Source organism: Talpa occidentalis, unplaced genomic scaffold (assembly GCF_014898055.3).
Source record: "Talpa occidentalis isolate TD23 unplaced genomic scaffold, MPIMG_talOcc4v2.1 talOcc4.13, whole genome shotgun sequence".
Taxonomy (NCBI): domain Eukaryota; kingdom Metazoa; phylum Chordata; class Mammalia; order Eulipotyphla; family Talpidae; genus Talpa; species Talpa occidentalis.
In genome coordinates, this window is record NW_023601322.1 from 61,793,084 (window position 1) to 61,813,257 (window position 20,174).

Genomic DNA, 20,174 nt, shown 5'->3' on the forward strand with positions numbered 1-20,174 from the left:
CTTTTGGAAAGCACTTGAAATTTTGGAGGATAAGACAGAAACTCACCGAGTCTTCTGAAAAATAGTCTAGATATTCTCACACCAAAACAGGAGTGCACAGGGCTTCTTTCACGCCATATCTCGATTACGACACACAAAACAACTTTGTTCCCTGTTGCTCTCAGTAAAAGAGTGGTCTGAAAATCAAAATCTTGAAATCTGTGTAATCCATGGTGCTCTGTTGAATTTGCCTTCTCTGACCTTGTGCTTTAGGGAGGTTGTGGGGGGAGGTATGGGGGAGATATCTGTAAATTGAATAAATGCAGGTGAAATTTTGCAGAAAATACGAAAGGGAAAATTTAGTGAACCCAGAAGCTCCATCTATTTATTGTGAGGAAATATTTTACATTGGTTACAGTGGAAAATTCCTCAAGCACAGCCTGACCCATGGCCCTGGGCCTACCTTATTCTTCATGCAGCTCTGTTCCAATCTACCCCATGTTCCAGGATGATAAGGGAAAGAATTTCCCCACTGCTATTCCAAGGTCTGCCGTTGCAACTTAAGGTCATTTCAACTAAAGGCAAGATGTCTTCTTACCACATGGGCACACTGAGAGATGAACCAAGTTTTCCCTGCTTCCCTCCTACTCCATCCCCATCCCTCCCAGTTTTCCCGGTCTCTAAGAGAAACTGGACTGTGTAAGCACAAGGGAGCTGACCCCTGGAGCCCTGGTGAATCACACAGCTCATGATGCGGGACAACCAGCCATGGCAATTGGTGCTGAAGTGGAGTAAGTCACCTGGTACCAGTCTTCATCAGTTACTGTAAATTCATAAGTGAATTTTGAACAAATCATCAAACAAGTATGAAAGACTTAACCACCAGCTAAGAATAAAATGGAATCTATTAGGAGCTGAAGTTTCCCCAAATATTTATGTCAAAGAATATTTCCACTCTTCTCCATATATGATTGTCTTCTGAAGATGGGGCAATGCCATTTTCTACCTGCCAGAAGCATCTATTCTGCATAGAAATCTAATGACAATTCCCAACCTCAGTTAAGGACTTGTTTTCCCATTTTTTTGAACTTCAAATACTTTCTAAATTGTGTTAGGCGAAGCATCATATGTATATAATTAACTCAAAGATCCCTCTGGGCTCATCTAGCTAAACTTGTGAAGCTTAACTGAGCAAGACATTTGCTGATGTCTTTCCTGGCAGTGACACCCATCGAAATGAGTACCTTTTACAAGAGGAAACCAGGGAAATTTCTTTTCCAAATTGGCTTTTTAGTGATTTGGGTTGCTTCATAAATGAATCTGGTTGTTTCATAACAATAAAGATCTAATTTTCTTTCAAATAGGGAATTTGCAATTTGGGGAAACATGGAGTGGGGGCAGCGATTTCCCTCCTAACTGAAGTTGGAAGACGGTTCTCCTTTTTTGTATTAATTGGATCTTTGAAATCCCCTCAGGGCAGAAGTGGCTCTCTGTGGACACAGGGTTCCAAAGTACCTTCCAGGCTGAGGCGTTGCAGGGCGTTCCTGCACTGTCATCGCTTCCAACGAAAACTACAGGAGGGCCTGCTGCAGTTTGTCCAAAGCAAGCTGCAAAGAGCTGTGGGGAGGTGGGCTCTTGTAGACTGTGATGGCTGGACGCATAACTCAGCCGTCTGCTTCCCTCTGCCTGCGTAGACACAGGGGGCTGCAGTCAGATGTTTTGACTCTGGAATGGAGAAGTCAAATGTGATCTCAGAAAAGTTCTGGCTGCTGCTCCCCTTCTGTTCCTCACCCGAGGGTTAAACTAGGCGCTGAGCAGCCGCCCTTGTCCCCACTCTGCTCCTTTCTGCGGCTTAGAACCTCAGACCTCGCCCTTTAACTTCATCCAGGGAGCGCGTGCATCCTAGGAGGGTGCGCCAAAGGAACCTGGACCTGGACTTCCTGCCTGCCTCCTGGCTGCACACCGGGGGAACCTACTTTGCAGTCCTGAAGCGCAGGTGTTCGGAGAACCGCCGCGAGCTAGGACCTCTGGGTGCTCGTGCAAGCGCCGCGCGGCGCGGGAGGGGTGAGGTTGGAGAGCGCCGTGATGCTTTTCACGTGAAGCGGCCAGCGAGCTGCTTGCAGCCCAGGTGCGGGTTCGCGGCTGCGTGCGCCCCACTGCAGCACAGAGCAGCCGCAGCCTCTGCCTCGGCCACCACCGCTGCTGGGGAAGAGTCCCCGGGCTGCTGACGCGGTTGGGAGGAGCCTCGTCCTTAATGCACCAGCCGCCTCCAGCCTCCTCGCGCAGCAGCAGCGGCGGCGGCAGCGGGAGCAGCTGCGAGTGCACGCGTGTGGCTGAGGGTGAGTGCGCTGACGCCGGCCGCAGCGCCCAGCCCAGCTCCCCGCCGGCCCCCCTAGCCCCCGCCAGCCGGAGCCGCCCTCCCGTGGGACCAGCACCCTCCTCCGGGCCCGGCCAACCTGAATCCTACCCCTGCCATCTCGCCACTGCAGCTTGGGTCCAGAAAGGCACCATTTTGTCGCGGCTGCCCGCTCTCCCCGGGGGAGGAGGGATCATTTTTGCATTTTGGAGCGGCTGCCAACGAGGGGGACCTGTTGGGCATCTCCCCAGCCCCGCTAGCGAGCGCCTTCCGGGCGGCGGGCGGGACCAGACCCCTCGGGGCACGGCGCGTCTTGGCACCCGGCGGCGGCAGCGGAGGCAGGCGCAGCATCCTCGCTGGGAACTGGAGCTGGAGTGAGCGCACCGCGGGAGGAGCCGCCGCAGCCTCGGAGATCCCGAGTGGAGGAGGTGACAGCTCCATTGCCGGGTTTTTATTTTTTTTCTCTCCGCCTCCCCGTCTCCTCAGGCTCGGACCATGGTGCAGTCCCACTGGCTCCCCTGCCCCCCTCTCCTGTGAGACTGGCTGCGGGGAGGGATCATGGATACTTGTCTGCCGGCTTCTGGTTCCCACGCAAGTAAGCCTGCTGTCAATGGAGGAGGACATTGATACCCGCAAAATCAACAACAGTTTCCTGCGCGACCACAGCTATGCGACCGAAGGTAACGCCAGCCCCGCCGCATGCCGCCGCCGGGGCCGGGAGCAAGTTGCAGATCGCAGTGCTTGGCGGGCAGCGGGGCGCGTAGTGGCCGAGACGCTCCCGGCCCGGGGCTGGGGCGGGGACCCGGCTCCCAGGGGCGGCCGCCAGTGCGCCCCACATCCATCTGGGCTCGGCGAGGCGAGCAGGCATTCAGCAGCAGGTGGACCCGGCGCCCACGGGAGTTAAAATGGCCCTCGGGGATTAGGCTTTTCAGGGCGGGGCTCCCGGCTGGAGAAAAATGACCCCCAGAAGGGAGATGACCTCCCTTCCCCAATGTTTGCAGGGGTCTTGACGCGAGATGAAAAGGAAGGGGCCGGGAGGCACCGTGGGTCCTCCCCTTCCTGAGCGGAATGATGTTGTGTGTCTCGGCGGCTGCAAGGGAGGGCATGGTTTCATTTCCTGCCGGTTCATCTCTCAGGCCGGGTTACCTGCTTAGACAATCAAAACCCAAAAGGCCCTTTGCAAAAGGGCGAGCCCCTCTCCTCTCGGAAGGGCATTAGCAAGGCATAAAAAGGTGGCTGGGGAAACTGTTCTGGGGCAGCCATGAGTCTGACACGTGGGGCGAGCAATGCCTTCAGTAGGGCCTTTAAAAATCACCATTATGAATTCTGCAGCAGTAGTTTCTGCTGATTCAACAGCCAGCAGAAAGCGAGAGGGTTCAGTAAGCTGAGCTTTGCCAAGAGGTGAAATTGTCATGCCCTCCCCACCCCCCAAGTCCCTCCCAGCTCCTTCTGACATTAGCCTTGAGGGAAGTGCTTGGGGTGGGAGTCAGCAGGTGGAATCCTCTTTTGTGTGTGAACCCAGCGGATGCAGTTTTTTTTCCAAATACCAAAACTTTTGTATTTTTCCTTCCATTTTGTACCTGGAGGCCTTTATCCTTAACATTCATGTAAAGTGTTGCATTATTCCATTGCAATAGCCACATAAGAAAATGTGTGTAAAAGAGCTTTAGGAAAATGTAGCAAGGTATGTTCATTTACGAGTACCCTTATGCTCCGCAGGCTAAATCTTCTATAATATTTCATTGACTCAAGACTACCAGAGACAGGTGAGAGAGGCCAGTAAAAGTTCATGCTGGGAGAAATAAAAAGACAGTTTGGGAGTCAAGGGAGCATCTTCTAAACTTCTGGAAGTTTTACATAGAAAGAATGCCCAGTATACCACTGAAGCTACATTCTCCATTCAGCATTGTTATTGGAGAGCTCCAAGCCTAACATGTCCATGGTGCTACATAAGATAAAGCAGAGTTGCCTGAGTTCTGCCTTAAGATGTTCGGTCGGTTCCTCTTCCATACCAAGCACTGCACTCACCGGTTCTTTTTATTGAGGTGATAACAATGGTTAGAAGATTTTCTCTGAGTGCTTTGTCACTGACTCAGTTACTGGGTAGAATGTCGTTAGCGCTGTATCTGAGCCTGCCATCTGAGAGAGAAGTTGGCCTTGGGTCTGTTGGCATTTGGGGGACACTTCTGTTTGTGACAACAAAGAAAAAGCTGCCTTCGTATTTTCTTCTATATTGCAATATTCTTCCAAGTCGCAGCAAAGGAAACTTACTGAGCTGGGGAGATGGGCAAATGGGGTCACGAATATAGGAGTGTCATCTGTAGAATAAGCTAAAGATACCATCCCTTATTGTTTATAGGGACCTAGATACTACCTAATCTTGGTTCCTATTTTACAGCATTTTCATAAGAACTTGATGACTCTGGATAAAATGTCTGGGTTCAAACGTGAGATATGAGTTTTAAGTAAATACTTTCCAAAATCTTTCTAAAGCAGTCTCTCTCTCTCTCTCTCTCTCTCTCACACACACACACACACACACACTCACACACACACACAAACCACATTCAAAATTAAGCAAAGCTTTGTTTCACGGTAGGCTTCCAAATTTCTTTATGTGATTTAGTGAATGTCTTAGGAAGAAAATGAAACTCAGTGGAACTTAGACAATGGAAATCACAGAGGCTGGCTGGAGCAGGAAGTTTGCTGTGGTCTCGACCTGTTAATGCTTCATTCTGGCCGGAGGGAAGAGGCTCCTCTGATGAACACTTTGTGGAGCACATGCATACCTTGAAAGTGCCGTGATCAAAATATTCTTTGTTGCAATATTCTTCATTGGGGCTTTGACCCAAAGTTCTCATCCCCTTTATTGACTTAACCCCACTTTCCAGGGAATTAACTTCTAGGTTCTTCTATAGACTTTTTTTATTGTTCTTGTTGCCTTTTGGTATTTCTGCATATTCTTCCTACTTGCCCAGAAATATCAGAATTTTTTTCTCTCCAAAATCTCCTTCACATTTATCTCTGAATTTTTCTTTCTCTTGCTCCTATCATTTCACACTGCAGTATTCTATTTAAAGCTGAAAGGTTTTTGCTGTGTAGTTAGTGTGAAGGACTCTAAGCTCAATTTGCATTGTAAGTGGTAGCTGCAGGCAAGTTCATCCAGCTAAGAGCAATGCAGGCGCTAAAGGACACTTCTACCCAAGCTTGCTTCTCTCTCTCTCTCTCTCTCTCTCTCTCTCTCTCTCTCTCTCTCTCTCTCTCTTTCTCTCTCTCTCTCTCTCTCCTCCCTCCCTCCCCCCACCCCCATCTCCCCATCTCCTTCTCCCCTCCCTCCCTCCTTCCTTCCCTCCATATGCATTTATTAAAGGCATTTCCCTTGACTCCTCATTCTGAGCATTACAGTTACCACCGTTCCCTACCTTTTCCCATCTTCCTTTTTAAAAGTTGCCATCGCAAAATGTGCTGAGCTTTATAGTCGTAGCATTTCAATATATCTACACCCTAAATGGATAATGTTATTTCTCCTTTCAAATAAGGAAACCGAACAACTGAGACCCAGAGATGTTACTCACTTTCTAATGTCAGACACACACACACGCGCACGCACACACGCACGCACGCACACCACACACACACAGAGTCAGGGTTAACCCTCAGTGCCTGTTATAGGGAAGTTCACAATGGTTTTATCTTTGTGTGTAAACTGAGTTCCCATCTGGGTGAAATTTTTGGAAGGGATCATTTACAGGTGATTGAGATTATATGTGAGGAAGAGCATCTGGTGGGGTTGGAATCACCACAAAAATAGTTATCACGTGGCTTTATTGACTTTTTCAAATATGGAACTCCAAGTTTCCCATGCAAGGCTCATCTTTCCAATCTCTGAGCTATATGTGAATTTCTGTATTTTTTTGACTTGCTAGAACCAACTGAATGTTCCATCTGCGTTTTCTAGATTAATCTTCTTATCCTTAAGTGGGGCTGCTGACAGAATATTCTATATGGGTAGAGTTTTCAAAAAAGACAATCCAATTAGAAGGGGTAGTGAAAGAACATGTTTTAAAATAGCTACTCTGTTCTCAGTTTCCCTGGCTGTACATGGGAATGGCGATGGAGCCTGTGCCATAGAAATCATGTCACACAGAGGAAGCACTCACAACAGTGCCCAATATAAAGCCAGACCTCAATAGATGTCCTCTAGACTTAACAGCCATCGTTATTGGACTTGAGCTGCGTCTACATAGCAAGCACATTGTCTTCCCTTAGATCATGTGTTGACTTGGGGTGACAGTGAAGGGAAGGGCTCATGGAAGGAGCAGCCACTGAAACCTACCACATTTTCTTCTTGGCACAGCCACTTGCCATCACTTTATACTTAGCAATTTGTCTTAATGCACTTGCTGGTTATAACCTGACAGCAAATGTCTTCTCCCTTCTCTCAGAGATCCATGAAAACACAGCACTGTTTTTGCACACGTAAAACAAGAATAAATTCACTAATTCCATGTAGCTCCTTCTAGTTATTGATTATCCTGCCTTTCATTCCTTCGACAAATACTGATTTTCTGCAGTAGTGACTGAACGTGTTGCAATACAGACACAGTATCTGTCCTCATGTAGCTCTCAGTAGAGTGGAAGAGGTAGGCATTAAACAAGGAATTTCACAAATATGTAGCTACCAACTGTGACTGGCAACAGTTAGGGAAATTGCAGGGTGTCTTGGGTCTTATGTGAGGCAGAAAGCTGATCTAATTCAGATTGGGGGTTCAGGGACAGGCTCTCAGAGAAAGTTTGAAAGCTGAGAACTGGGGGCTGAGTTAGGAATTAAGAGCTGAAGACCTATCAGGTAGAAGAGACAATAGATACAAAACCAGGGATAGAAAATAGTCTGACAGAATTGGAAATGAAAATGTGGCTGTGAGGGGACTGAAGGGGACAAGAGGAAGAATGTAGGGGACAAGAATGTGGGGGACATTGGGACTGGAGTCTGCAGTTTATTTTGAAATGCACCCAAAACCAAGGTTAGTGCCGGGATGGAAAAAAGGAAACATGAATAGGTAGGTGGGAGAGCAAGTGGAAAATGGGAATGGTAAAATCCAAGAGGTCATTGTATGGAGATTCACGGTCTTTTTTTTTTTTTAACTTCACTCTTTGTTGGAAATTTTTCATAATAAAATGTTAGAAAAAAAGAAATTGGCATGGGATTCAGGGACCAAAAGGTTCACGTTGAGCCTTGTTGTCCATAAGGAGTTTGGACTTTATCCAAAGATGGATCGAAAGCCATTAAAGGATTTTTTGATTGGGGAAGAATATGATAAGGTTTTATTTTTTTAAAGCTCAGTCTGGCTGCTGTGCAGAATGGGGAGTGAATGGGTGGAAAGCAGGGGGATCTTCAGGAGATGCATCCTATTCTAGGATGGTGGCAGCAGTAGAGACAGACAGAATTAGATGGATTTGAGCCACATTGTAGAAGAATAGGTAAGATGGACTTGGTGTGCTCGAGTTGGGTATAAATGGAAAAGTAGATAAAAATAGTGTCAAGGCTGGTCCCCAGGACCTTGCTATGAGAATGAAGTATAATAAGGCTTTCCACAGACACTGGGAAAAGACTTTAGAAGCTCATTAGTTCAAGGGGCCTGTGAGACAGCTAGTCTGTCACTGAGACTCTCAGGTAAGCAGGTAGATACCTATATGGGATATGGGTCTGAAGCTCAAGAATTCATGGCCCCCTGATTATTTTAGACAGAACACCTAGTGGGTTTATAAAAAAGAATCTGGACTTGTGGTGGGATGGTTATGTCAGAACGGACCTGCATATGTCTAGTCCAGCTCCATCTGGACTAGATATATGACTTGGAATGTCACCAGCATATTAAAGGTATTTAATGCCATTAGAATAGATGAGATGCCTAGGAGAAGAGTATCAGAACAGAATTTGAGCCAATGAGTGAAAAATTATGAGAAAATCAATCTTGGTTTGATATTAAAAAAAAATTATAACAAAAAGTACCTCTCAGTGGACTATGTGCTAAGCATGATTATCCATACACTGATATTATTCAAATCACACTATAGTGGTCATTTCTCAACAAACAGGGAGAGTCTGGTCTTGGGAGAGTTGAGTTCAGAGGGGCTCCAAACTTGAGATCCGTGTGATCTGGAAATATTATAGTTTTTCAGGGCCACAAGAATAATACATGAGGAAGTAAAGGTCTCTGCTTCTCTCCGGCCTCATGTACATACCCACATGTGCTGAAGAAGAATAGAAGCTACAACAAATAAAACTGGAAAGGTACATGGAAATGACTTTTAATATGAAGGTGCTGGGAAGGCATCGGAAGGCATGTCATATAATGGAGAGCTGCCCTGGTCCTTAAGTTGCTTTGGTATTTGTATGCAAATACCAGTTCAGAATAGTATTTCCAATGCATATGGATGAATGTTCCAGTTCTCTGCTGTTCCCAGAAAAACCTGAAATGGAAGGTGGGAAGAAACTGCCTTATACTACAGCAAATGACCTTTTGGGGGGTTGGAGATGTTCTGCTACTAAACATAATAACCAGTGCATTGAAAATCACTCGCAAGTGTTCATTATTAGCATCCAGGTCCCCAGGGGCGATCCCCAGGCCTTTATGAAGGCTGCTGAGAAATGTACCGATGAACCTGGGGTGAATAATATTAGGTCAGTCCTGTCAAAATATTGGTAACACTCAATGAAAAGAGCACAGCTGTAGACTGACATTCCTAGACTCGAGCTATTGGTCTTTGTGAAGAGACGGAGGGCCCAATTTAGACACTTAGCTGAGGGAGGAGCATTGAGGCTGGTTAAGGACTGTCTGTATTGCAGGTGTTCCTAGTGGGTTTACTCATTTCATCTCTCTTAACACCCGAGAGAGAATCGTTGCATTAGCAGCAGTTTTCAGAATCAGATATGTCAAGGTTCCACAAAGCAGAGCAACACATGCAGGTAGTGTGCCTGTATAACGGCGAGACAGGACACAGAGCAGGATCTCTATGACCTGAGCAGATGGGTGAAGGAGGAGTGCTGGAGCCCTCTGTGGCTTTTGCAGGCTTTTATTGGGATTTACCAGGTACACAGCAGGCTGGGGTGCTGGGGGGGCCGGGAGGCTGGCAGGCCTCCCAACCCCCAGCAAGTCTTCACTCTTTCTGGGCTCTCAGGCCTTCTCTGCTTCTCTGCTCTGCTTCTCTCGTGGTTCTTCTTGTGGTTCTGCTTCTGCTCTTCTCGTGGTTCTCCTCTCTGCTGGCATCCCTGTGACGCCATCCTAATAACCCCAGTCTCAGCCCAGGTGAATCCCATCTACATAGGCCCACACCCTACTCCAGGTGCCCGCCATCAGGCATGCATTCAGGACCACGAGGATCCATCATCTATCCTGATGGCAGGAGGCCAGAAAAGCCTGATACTTTTTACCTTACCCTACAGCCTGTAAGTGACAGAAGCAGATCGGAACCCACAGCCACCTGGGCCTAGGCTTGTGCACTTGCCCACCCCTGCTGCCTGTGTCAGGATTTCGGGTGGGGAATTGCAGGCTGTGTCCTCTATACTGCAGCCATCCCAGCTCCACTCACTTGTTCCAGCCTGTAGGGTAAAGAAAAAGTATCGGGCTTTTCTGTCCTCCCGCCATTAGGATAGATGAGGGAACCCTGTGGTCCTGAATGCATGCCTGATGGCGGGCACCTGAAGTGGGTACACCTGGGCTGAGAGACTGAGTTTATAAGGGCGGCATTGCGGGGATGCCAGCAGAAGCCGAGAAAAAAGCAGAGGAGCAGAGAAGCCGAGAGAGAAGAGAGCCATGAGAAGAGCAGAGAGAATGTGAGAGAAGGCCGGCGAGCCCAGAGTGAAGACTTGCTGGGGGCTGGGAGGCTGCCTGCCATGTACCTGGTAATCCCAATAAAAGCCTGAAAACCCGCTGAGGTCTCCAGGACTCTCTCCTCCTTTACCCCGTCTGCATGGGATCCTAGAAAACCTGCTCCGTGGCCATTCCTACCCCTACACAGCCTTTCCCAGCAAGGCAATGACAGGACTGGGCTTCCCCTTCTTCCCACAGGGAGGGAGAATTCCCCCACCCAGTGCTGAAATCCCTAGTTGACTCCTCATGCACATTCACTCTACTCCATGATGAGAGGAAAGGTGGTGGGGGGTTGGGGGGGGAGAAGGAAAATAGATATGGATTTGTGAAATCCAAGTATGAAAATTAGCTGAGCTTTTCTGGTCTTCTCCATGTCCTTCACCCCAGCCTGGGACATTCACAGTCACTTCCCAAGCTGAGCCCAGGTGGGCCCCTGAGCCAAGTGGAGTCGCATTCTCCAGACTGATGGTGACTCAGATAGTTGCCTAAGCTGAGCAAAAGGAGGGGCAGAGGCAGCTGTGTGGTGGCAGATGCCTTTGCATGTACATGTTGAGGTATCTGAGGCCGCCTCTAGGCTGGGGCAGCCCACGAGCATGGCTCCCCTCACTGCCCCATTCATGAGTTTGTGTTCACCACACTTGTCTTCACCACCACATTCCCTCCTTTTGTCACTTTGGTCAGACTCCAGGTTCAGGCTGAAATGCCATCTGACATTACAGACCAGTTCTGACATAATTATCCCATTGAAAGTCCAGATAAAAAGACATCTTTACAGACACATCACCCAAAGCAGTGATAGTGAAGGCAAAGATAAACAGCTGGGACTACATCAAATTAAAGAGCTTCTGCACAGCAAAAGAGACAATAACAAAAACAAAGAGAAACCCCACCAACTGGGAGAACATTTTTGCACCCAACACTAATGATAAAGGACTGATCACAAAAATCTGCAAAGAGCTGATGAGACTCAGCAACAACAAAGAAAATAATCCAGTCAAAAAATGGGCAGAAGAGCTAAAAAGAAACTTCTCTGAAGAGGAAATGCAAATGGCCAACAGACATATGAAAAAATGTTCAACATCACTTGTCATCAGGGAAATGCAAATCAAAACTACCATGAGATACCATCTCACACCAGTGAGAATGGCACATATTAAAAAAACTAGCAACAACAAATGTTGGCGAGGATTTGGAGAAAAAGGAACTCTCCTGCACTGTTGGTGGGAGTGCAAACTGGTCCAACCACTGTGGAGAGCTGTGTGGAGATTTCTGGACCTACTAAACATAGAGCTCCCATATGATCCAGCAATTCCACTCCTAGGTATTTACCCAAAGGACACAGAAACATCAATTCCAAAGAGCACCTGCACCCCTCTGTTTGTAGCAGCACTATTTACAATAGCTAAGCTTTGGAAACAGCCCAAATGCCCAAAAATAGATGACTGGATCAAGAAGATGTGGTACATATATACCATGGAATATTACTCAGCATTTAAAAAAGATAAACACATGCAATTTGCAGCAACATGGATGGCGCTGGAAGGGATCATGCTCAGCGAAATAAGCCAAAAAGAAAAAGAAAAATACCGGATGGTCTCACTCATAGCAGGAATCTAGAAAACTTAAATAAGGGACCAGGAAAATGAATATAAGAAAGTGAAAATCAAAATCAACAAAAAACTATGAACCAGAGACACTTTTTGGGGGTGGGGGGCGGGAGGGGAAGGATTGGGGTCAGAATGGGGCGTTTGCAATTGTATGGGGGAATATAAAAATAAAATTTAATATTAAAAAAAAAATAAACCAGCTACTTCTTTTTCCTAAAAAAAAAAAAAAAAAAAGAAAGTCCAGATTCTTTTTTACTTTGTTATTTTTAAAAAGATTTATTTTTATTTATGCAGACAAGAACTGGGGTGAAGGCCAGAGGTGCAGGGGGTGAGAGCATTCACCAGAGACAGAGTAGGGAGCAGAACAGGCAGATCTACTGAAATACACTGCTGAGGGGAGCAGTGGGTGAGACAGGAGAGGTCTGCTGTGCCATGTGTGTCACCTCCCTGGCCAGGGATCGAACTCATGCCACAGTGGCTGGCAATAGCTTGATAACACTGAGACTTTAACCCCAGCACCACCAGGGAGGCCCCCAGATTCTTTTTTATAAGCCCACTAGGAGTTTTATCTGAAATGATCAGCAAGCCTTGAGTTCTTGTGCTCTGAGTTCACTAGGGGAGTGATGAGAGACTATGCATGTGCGACATCCATGGAAAACACAGCAATCATGTTGGGTTCTTTGGGGGAAGTGTCATCATGGATAATGGAAAGGACTGGGTACGTGGAGGGGATGTCAGATTCTCAATCAGAAGGAGGCCTGATTGCTTAGAACAAACGTAGAGAAGTGGAGGGTACTATGTAGGGAAGGATTAAAAAGATGCATGGAGTACAGGGGTCTGGAGAGGCCCCTGAAGGCAGGTGTTTTTCACTTGAGAAGGACAGGGCCACTGGATGAAGTATGCCAGAGTACCTTGCCGGTGAGAGGCTGCATCCAGGAGCACTGGGCTCCATGCTAGTGACTGCCAGCCTCCTCCATCACACATTGCTGGTTTTGCTACTATGAATCCCTGTTTTGTGATGAACCCGAAGTAGTTACAGAATAGCAGGCCACCCCCTGCACTAAGGGAGGGAACTCAGCTCTGTGACCCTCAGCAGATGCACAAGGCGGGGAGTGTAGGAAACTGGAAATGGCTCTAATAGGGAATATTGCTTCCAAATGCTGAGCATCCACAGGTGGTGTAAGAGATAAATTGTGAATCCCTGCATAAAAAATACTAGCAGAACGTGATTGACCAAAGAGGAGTGTTACACAAGAAATTCAGGAAGACTAAGATTGCTCGTGTAACTTTGCAGAGGTCAAGCTAGGTGGACTATTGATTCACAACCACCAAAATGTTGTCGTTCACATTCCTCTTTGCCTTTATGTCCTGACTGATAAGGCAAATAATACATAAACACTTTCTCCCTTGAAAGGATTCAAGCATTGAAGAAGGAGATAAAGCAAAGCATGAGTCACCTTCCATCCCCAACATCTCCCAAGGGTGGCCATTGTCGATGGTTGGGTGGGCTTCCGCATTGCCATCTTTCCACGCATTTTCATACATTTAAATATAGACGTGCAGATATACCACTGGGAGAGGGATTGTTTATTTGCATAAATGAATGCATACTGCTTGTTTTATTTGCCCTTTGTTTGTTCTCCCACTGAATGATAAATTTGAAAGATCTTTCCATGTCAGGATGCCGACATACGGCTGCACAGCACCCTACCGTATGACTGAACCTTGGTTTATTTAGTAGTTCCTTAGTAGTTCCCTTGTGGATGAAGACAAAACTGTTTCCAGCTTTTTGTGTTACATAAGACGCTGCAGTGATTATCCATGTACATTTGCTTTGTTCACGTGTTCTGCCTGATTTTATCATCTTTGAAGCTAAGATACTGGTTTCCATTTCTTAGCAAAATGGCAGCATGAAATAGCTGGACCTCCATTTCTTCTCTCAGGAAAATTGGACAAGTTGTTTTAGCTCTTGAACTTGAATTTCCTACTGTAGAAAATGGGCTACCTGGCATACCTAACTCTATGTGCATAGTGCTGTGAATTCCAGAACCACTGTGGATTGGACTGTTTGCAAAGAACAATGTTTCCTGCTGGCAATTGTGATGGGCTTACTCTGTGCCAGGGAAAGACTTCCGGCTTTCAAATATTTATCTCATTTGATCTTTATAGCCTGCAAATTTACATTGTCTTTATACCCCTTTAAATGAATAGTCAAAATAGAATGAGATTATTACTTGCCCCAGGTTACCCAGCAGCAGGGACAGAGCAAAGTTATTCCCAGGTCTGGCCGTATCCTCAGAATCAGCCCTAAACTCTGCAGGTCACCTCAGTATAGTGTTGGGATACACCAGTTCAGAACAAAAGTCTGTAATGTTGACACAGAAAAGAGTATTCATTTTTCTAAAGAAATAGTCTTTTGAATCAGTTCCATACAAATGGTCCAATTTTTCTCAAGAATTTGGAAGTGAAGAGGGGGAAAATTGGAAGGCGGTGTCGTATCGTAAGCAGTGATGTGGAATGCACAGCAGACCTGAGTGTTATTCCCAGTCCTGTCACCATAATTAGTCACTTTTACTCTCTGGGCTGCAGTTTCCTAATCTACTAAAACGAGGCTGAAGATGCAGGAGAGGGCCTTGTTCTCTAGAGACTTTTCTGGCTCTAAGTTTCTATGAAGCGTTATGTCTGTATTTGTGATCATCTGGGTCTCCTTGGTGTGTTCTGATGTTGCACCCAGGGGTGAGTATGGGAGTCAAAGTCACAGGCTTTGGGTGGCCCCAGAACTCTGGACCTGGTTGGACCTAACCATGGGGCAGATCATCCTTTTGGCAAGATGGGGCTGGTGCAGCCAAAGAGGTGGAGCCAGGAAGGGAAGCATCTTTTTGCCAAGAGCTGCTGCAGATGGAGGAGCCAGTCTGTCTGGGCAGCCCATGACTTTGAGAGGAGCCATTTGGCAAAGTTGTTGGCAGGAGCTGCCTTCCAGCATGACTGCTGGAGACTGTCCTGGGCTGGAGTGAATCAGGGACGCAGCAAAGGTGGCTGGTGGAACAAATAACCATCTGGTGAGCAGGGCGCTGCTCATCTTGCTGCACTGACAGGGAAGAGCAAGTGCCAATCGGCAAGGCTGAGCTCTCAATGAGAGGATCTGACAGGCACAATAGAATTTCTTTCTCCCTGCTGTCGTACACTCCCTGGAGGGGCTCGGAAGCCCCCAGGGAATCTGGGTCTTTCAGAAATGAGGAAAGTCCCAATTTCTTCGAGTGTTTGAAAGTAGGGGGGAAAAACATCAATTTAAACCAAATTTCTTTTATTTATTGCCAGACACTATGCAGACTGTGCTGGGGAGTGTAAATTCTTGTTCTCAAGCATCCTTCGATCTATTTGGGTAGATGACTCTGTCCTCAAAATCCAGACAAGCTGTGTTTGTCTGAGCTATGTTTGCCTCTGGTATTACCACACATACCACACCTGTTCTAAGCAGTGTCCTCTCAATTGTTTACTTCGTAGTCATTCTGAAATAATTATATCTAGGCATACTATAAAAAAAAGATATTCAGTTCCTTAAAAAGGATACACACCCTGTTCTCATAGTTTATATTCTACTAGTATTAAATAAATACAAACAAAAGAAAAGAAAATTTCCCTCTAGACCCATCCATAATCATTGGATTTTTTTCTTCCAGGTTGTGTATGTGTGTGAGAGAGACAGAGACTATTGGATGAAAACTATAATTATATGCATGATAATATCATAGCTATTGTTGTTTGTATGTTTGGGTCACACACACAATACCATGAGCATTTTTCTGTAACATCTTATAGTTAAACCATAATTTTAGCTATCACCTATGCTGAAAGTTTAGATTATTTCCAGTATTTTCCAATAATAGTTGTGTGATGAATAATTACACAAATCCAAATCATATTTTTTCGTTACTAGAACAAGCTTCTAAATTCAAGATGGCTGGGATATTAGAGATACACAGTTAAGGTTCAAGACAGTAAATTGTCTTCTCAAAAAGATGTTCCAAGGAATACCTTTACAATTGCCATGGTCCTTTTGCCTCAACCTCTCAGTGTCACAGACTTTCAGAGTATTGAAGTTCATCCTAGGGAACTTACGTTATCATAAAGATATAGAAAGAGAACTTTAATTTCACCTCATTGTCCTTGTCCTTCCCCCAACTCTATGTCGCTTTACCCCTCCTGAGACGAGAGCCAAGCTCAGTCCTCAGCCTCTACCATTAAATACATGGGTGAGTAGCTTGTTCTCTGGGGTTTAGCTCCCAGCCACATTAAGTAAAATGACTTTCATGGGTCCTTGGCATCATTTGTAGATAAGTATATGGAAGCTAGTGACCCAGAAATGTTAATTTTCCTCAAACTAGTGAGTAGGTAACTTCAAGGAATGATTGACCCAGTATAGTTGTTTAATGAGTTAACCTCTCCTGAGGTTCAAATTTGACGTTTCTGAAAGCTATGTTAACTTTTTTGGGTTAATACTATGTGTAGTTGAATGTGATCTGAACCCAGGGAAATCTGAGAAAACTAACTACATTGATTTAAGACTTCCAGATGTTTCTAGCTTTCACCAAAAATAGCAGTATTTGCTGGAAATTAAAGGACAAATATTATAAGCTATGACTTGGATTATATTTGTAGTGAGTGATTTTTCATTCCTTTTCAAAGTAGATTGAGCCTGCATTTCAGCAGACTTTAGGGATTATAGCTAGGAGTCAATTTTAAATCTTTGTTCATTTTGTGTGAATATTTGGGGCATTTTTCTCCTGAAGTACCAAGTGAGAAGACTAAGTTCATTGAAACATAAGCAATAACATAAGCGGTTAGAAGATAAAATTTAAATGATGTGGTTAAAAGGTGTGTAGATATGTGGGCAAGAGATAGATGGGCAGTTGCATGGATGAAGATTGGTGGTGCTTAGTAGGAGATCTCAGAGGATGAAGAGTGTTAAAGCAGTTTCTAGAAACCTCAAGTCTTGATTATTTGGGATCATAGCATTAAGATCTATATCTCATCTTTGTCTTCTATCTGGAATGTCAAGGCAGGTGGGACAGGGTTGAGAGGGCAATTGATTAGAGAGGTACAGATCCATGGGGACTTTCTGACAGGCCTCATCATTGCTGCTAGTTTAAAAGGAGAAGATGAAACAGAAGGGAGACTAGCTCCCTGGAACATGAACTAACAAGAGACTGGGACAGTTCAATGCTTCCACCTGATGTCTCCTACAGTGACTGATGTCTAATCCTGTCCCCACTCTGTAGGGTTAGCGTGGGTAAACACTGTCGTACTAAGCTTTGGAAATCAGAACCCTCTGGTCACTTCATAGGACATAAAGGAGAAGTTTTCGGTACAGTGACATTTGTGAAAAAGGTGTATTTTCCCTCTAGGTCTCTGAACCCCTTGCAGGGTCAGAAATCAAAAAGATGCTAAGGTCTCTGCAGGACCCGAGGAACTCTGTGCACTACGGTGAAGTACAAAAATGCAAAAGCAATATGATTAGCATGCTTCTGCTGCCAACATGCTTACTCAGCCCCCAAGCTTCCTCAGCACAATTTGAGATGGAAATTTTCTGATCAGAATTTTCCCTATAAGTCTGAGAATCTTGAATTGGAGCCCATTGTGCAGGCCAGATTTTTTTTTTTTCTTTTTCCAGTTACTTGACAAGCCACTTGCCTTTGAGTCACTCATATAGATGGCCTTGATTCAGATAGTAGTACATGCTGGAAAGGTAAAAAATATTTCCCTACTGTTGTTTGACCCTTTAAGATTAGTCTGCTCACAGTTTCTCCTGTGCTTATAAATCGTAATGTTTTCTGCCTGTCCACTCATCTCCCGAATCTCCCTTGACTGATCTTCAAAGCAACCAAGCTGTCTTGTCCTGGGTCTCACAGCCCCAGGTCGTGCCCACTTCCCTGCTCCTTCATGTCTGTTTCCCCTTCTCTGCTATCGACAAGGTCTGCCTGGAATCCACGTTCTCCCATGAATTTATTTCCTGAATTCCGCCAGCTCTTTCTTTGTAACAATTCAAGAGGTATAGTGTTGTCCTTACTTCATGACTGTGAAAATTGAGGTCCAGACAGCTGCCAGAATGACGCAAAAAGAGGTGTGTCTCTGACTAGAAAGATATCCCTGAAAGGTAATCATCACATGTTAGTGTCTCTAGTCTTTTCTAAGAGGGCAATGCAGTGCTTGGTGCACAGGTGCCAAGTAAACGGTGTTTAACCTGATTTTTTAAAGATTTATTTATTTTTACATACAATAGCTGGGGTGTAGGCCAGAGGTGCAGGGGTGGGGGCAGAACAGGCAGACCTACTGAAATACACTGCTGAGGGGAACAGCCGGTGAGACAAGAGAGGTCTGCTGCACCATGTGGGTAGCTCCCTGCCCAGGGATCAAACTCATGCTGCAATGGCTACCAATAACTTCATAGTGCTGAGACTTAACCCCTTGCACCACCAGGGAGGCCCTGTTTAACTTAATTTAACTCTGGGAATATTGATAATGTCTCTGTATTTAGGATAGTAACCAGTCATGTATTCTTTACTTAGGAGTTTAAACTTGTAGATCCCTCTAAACATGTTTAAGGCAGTTCTCCTACCCCCACTAAAATTTAAAGATCCAGGGAAGTTAGCAAAAGATGTGCTAGATGACTTTTGCAGTCACTTGAAACTGGGCCAGCTAATTAAGAGCATAGCCTACTATTTATTCGTTCATCAATTTATTTTTGCATGTTTATTTTTTTCATTTTTACTTTTTAATCTATTCAGCAAATATTGATCAAGCAATGGAAACCTCATTCATATTGTATGAGTTGGTATATGATATCAGTTTGATATATCATATAAAGCTTTGTTAACATTGGTTAGCGATAGAGGGTTAAAGCAAACAAAAAAATTTTTTTAATTAAAGGTAGTCATATCTTCGATCCAAAGAATTCCACGAAAAAGAAAGAATGGCTACCAGAGTATTAATGATGGTTATTTCAGGTTGATAAAATTTAAGGAACTTTTACCATTTATCTTGCTATGTTCTGTAACATGTGGCCATTTTTAAATAAATATATTGTCTACAAGATACAATAATGTTTGTCATTATGGTGAAAAATAATTCATGTGGTATGTGTCTATTAAGTGCAAAACCTAGTTCCTGGATACCCATGTAGTAAATAGTCTCCTGAATTCTTTAATTTTGAAGTCATATTAATAATCCTTCAAATGGAAATCAGTTTGATCCCTGTAAGAGCAATGATAAGTGGACACTAGTAACCGTCAATTCTGGAATAAGCTTTGGATGAAAGGGCTCTGGCAATGAGCTTGGCCCGCAGATTCAGAGCCCCTTTGGGCACATGTCTGCTAAAACAATAAAGGTAAGATGATACCTCTGACCTCAGTTAATCATTTCATAAGGGGGCTGAGAAAGGGTCTGGATGAGTCAGGAAAAATCAATTGCAATGATGGAAAAGCCATCTAAGATAAAATATCCTAGAACTTACTGGTCAGATCCAGCCCCTCTGCATAGGAAGGATCTCACAGTCTGTGTTTATTGACACAGAAGGTGGTTTTAATTACCCTGAAGGAATTTCTGGAATGTTTTGCCAGAGCCAGTTCACAAATGTTTAATCTGTGGATTAGTGACAGCCAGACCTACTGGAGAGGTCCGCATGTGGGTGACACTGGTCAAGTGTAGTGTATTTCAAGGTGACCCTCAGTGATGGTGTAGAGGGGGTGTCTTATCAGGGAACTTAGGCAGGAAAGGGCCACTATTCATACGTGAGAGGACCTGGACTTTGGAAACCTTGGTATGTTTTAGGTCTGAGAAGCCTAGTTTCCTTCCCAGGCATTGATCATGATCTAAGCAACCACCATAACTTCTGTTTTTGGTATTCTGAGAATAAACTTGGTAAGAGGATGGACAGCCACTGTTTAAGTGACTGACCAAGAAATTAGCTTCATGGTCCCTCGATTAGTGATTTGAAAGAATGAATATGCCTTTCCAAATACAGGCCCAAGGAAAATTTATACCTATGATCTTTAGTTTTACCCATTTATGTTGACCTAGAAAATATCCTAAAAGCTATAATAGAAAAATTAGTGAAATGGTGTCCTATCATAGAGCCTTTTTAATCTGTCAGTTACCATGAGGGGAAACTATAGTCCAAGATAAATGTAAAAGCACCAAAGAAATTATTTCCCAGATTTTAACATCTTTACTCTTGAAGTTCTTGGTTGTATAATGTACATGTAAAATGTAAGATGTAAAAACAGTCAATAGTACTAAATACTATCTTTTATTCATCTCTCCAAGTTTAACTCCAGATGGAATTTCTTTTTTCTCTCTGCA

The 20,174-nt window shown here is 44.8% G+C and overlaps 1 protein-coding gene across 9 annotated transcripts in view; it reads left to right on the top strand.

The window, feature by feature from the left end:
* The window catches only part of PPP2R2B (protein phosphatase 2 regulatory subunit Bbeta), a 325,271-nt gene that overhangs the window by 48,113 nt on the left and 256,984 nt on the right, over positions 1-20,174 (top strand). For 3 of the 9 annotated variants that reach the window (XM_054694274.1, XM_054694272.1, XM_054694273.1), the window contains one exon: positions 2,822-3,015. The exons of 4 other annotated variants lie outside the window; for them this stretch is intronic. In XM_054694274.1, coding sequence (XP_054550249.1) covers positions 2,946-3,015 — 70 coding nt within the window. In that variant the 5' untranslated portion in view covers positions 2,822-2,945. Of the gene's footprint in view, positions 1-2,123; positions 2,319-2,821; positions 3,016-20,174 lie in introns of those variants that run through there. 2 more of the 9 variants (XM_054694275.1, XM_054694278.1) reach the window with 2 other exon arrangements.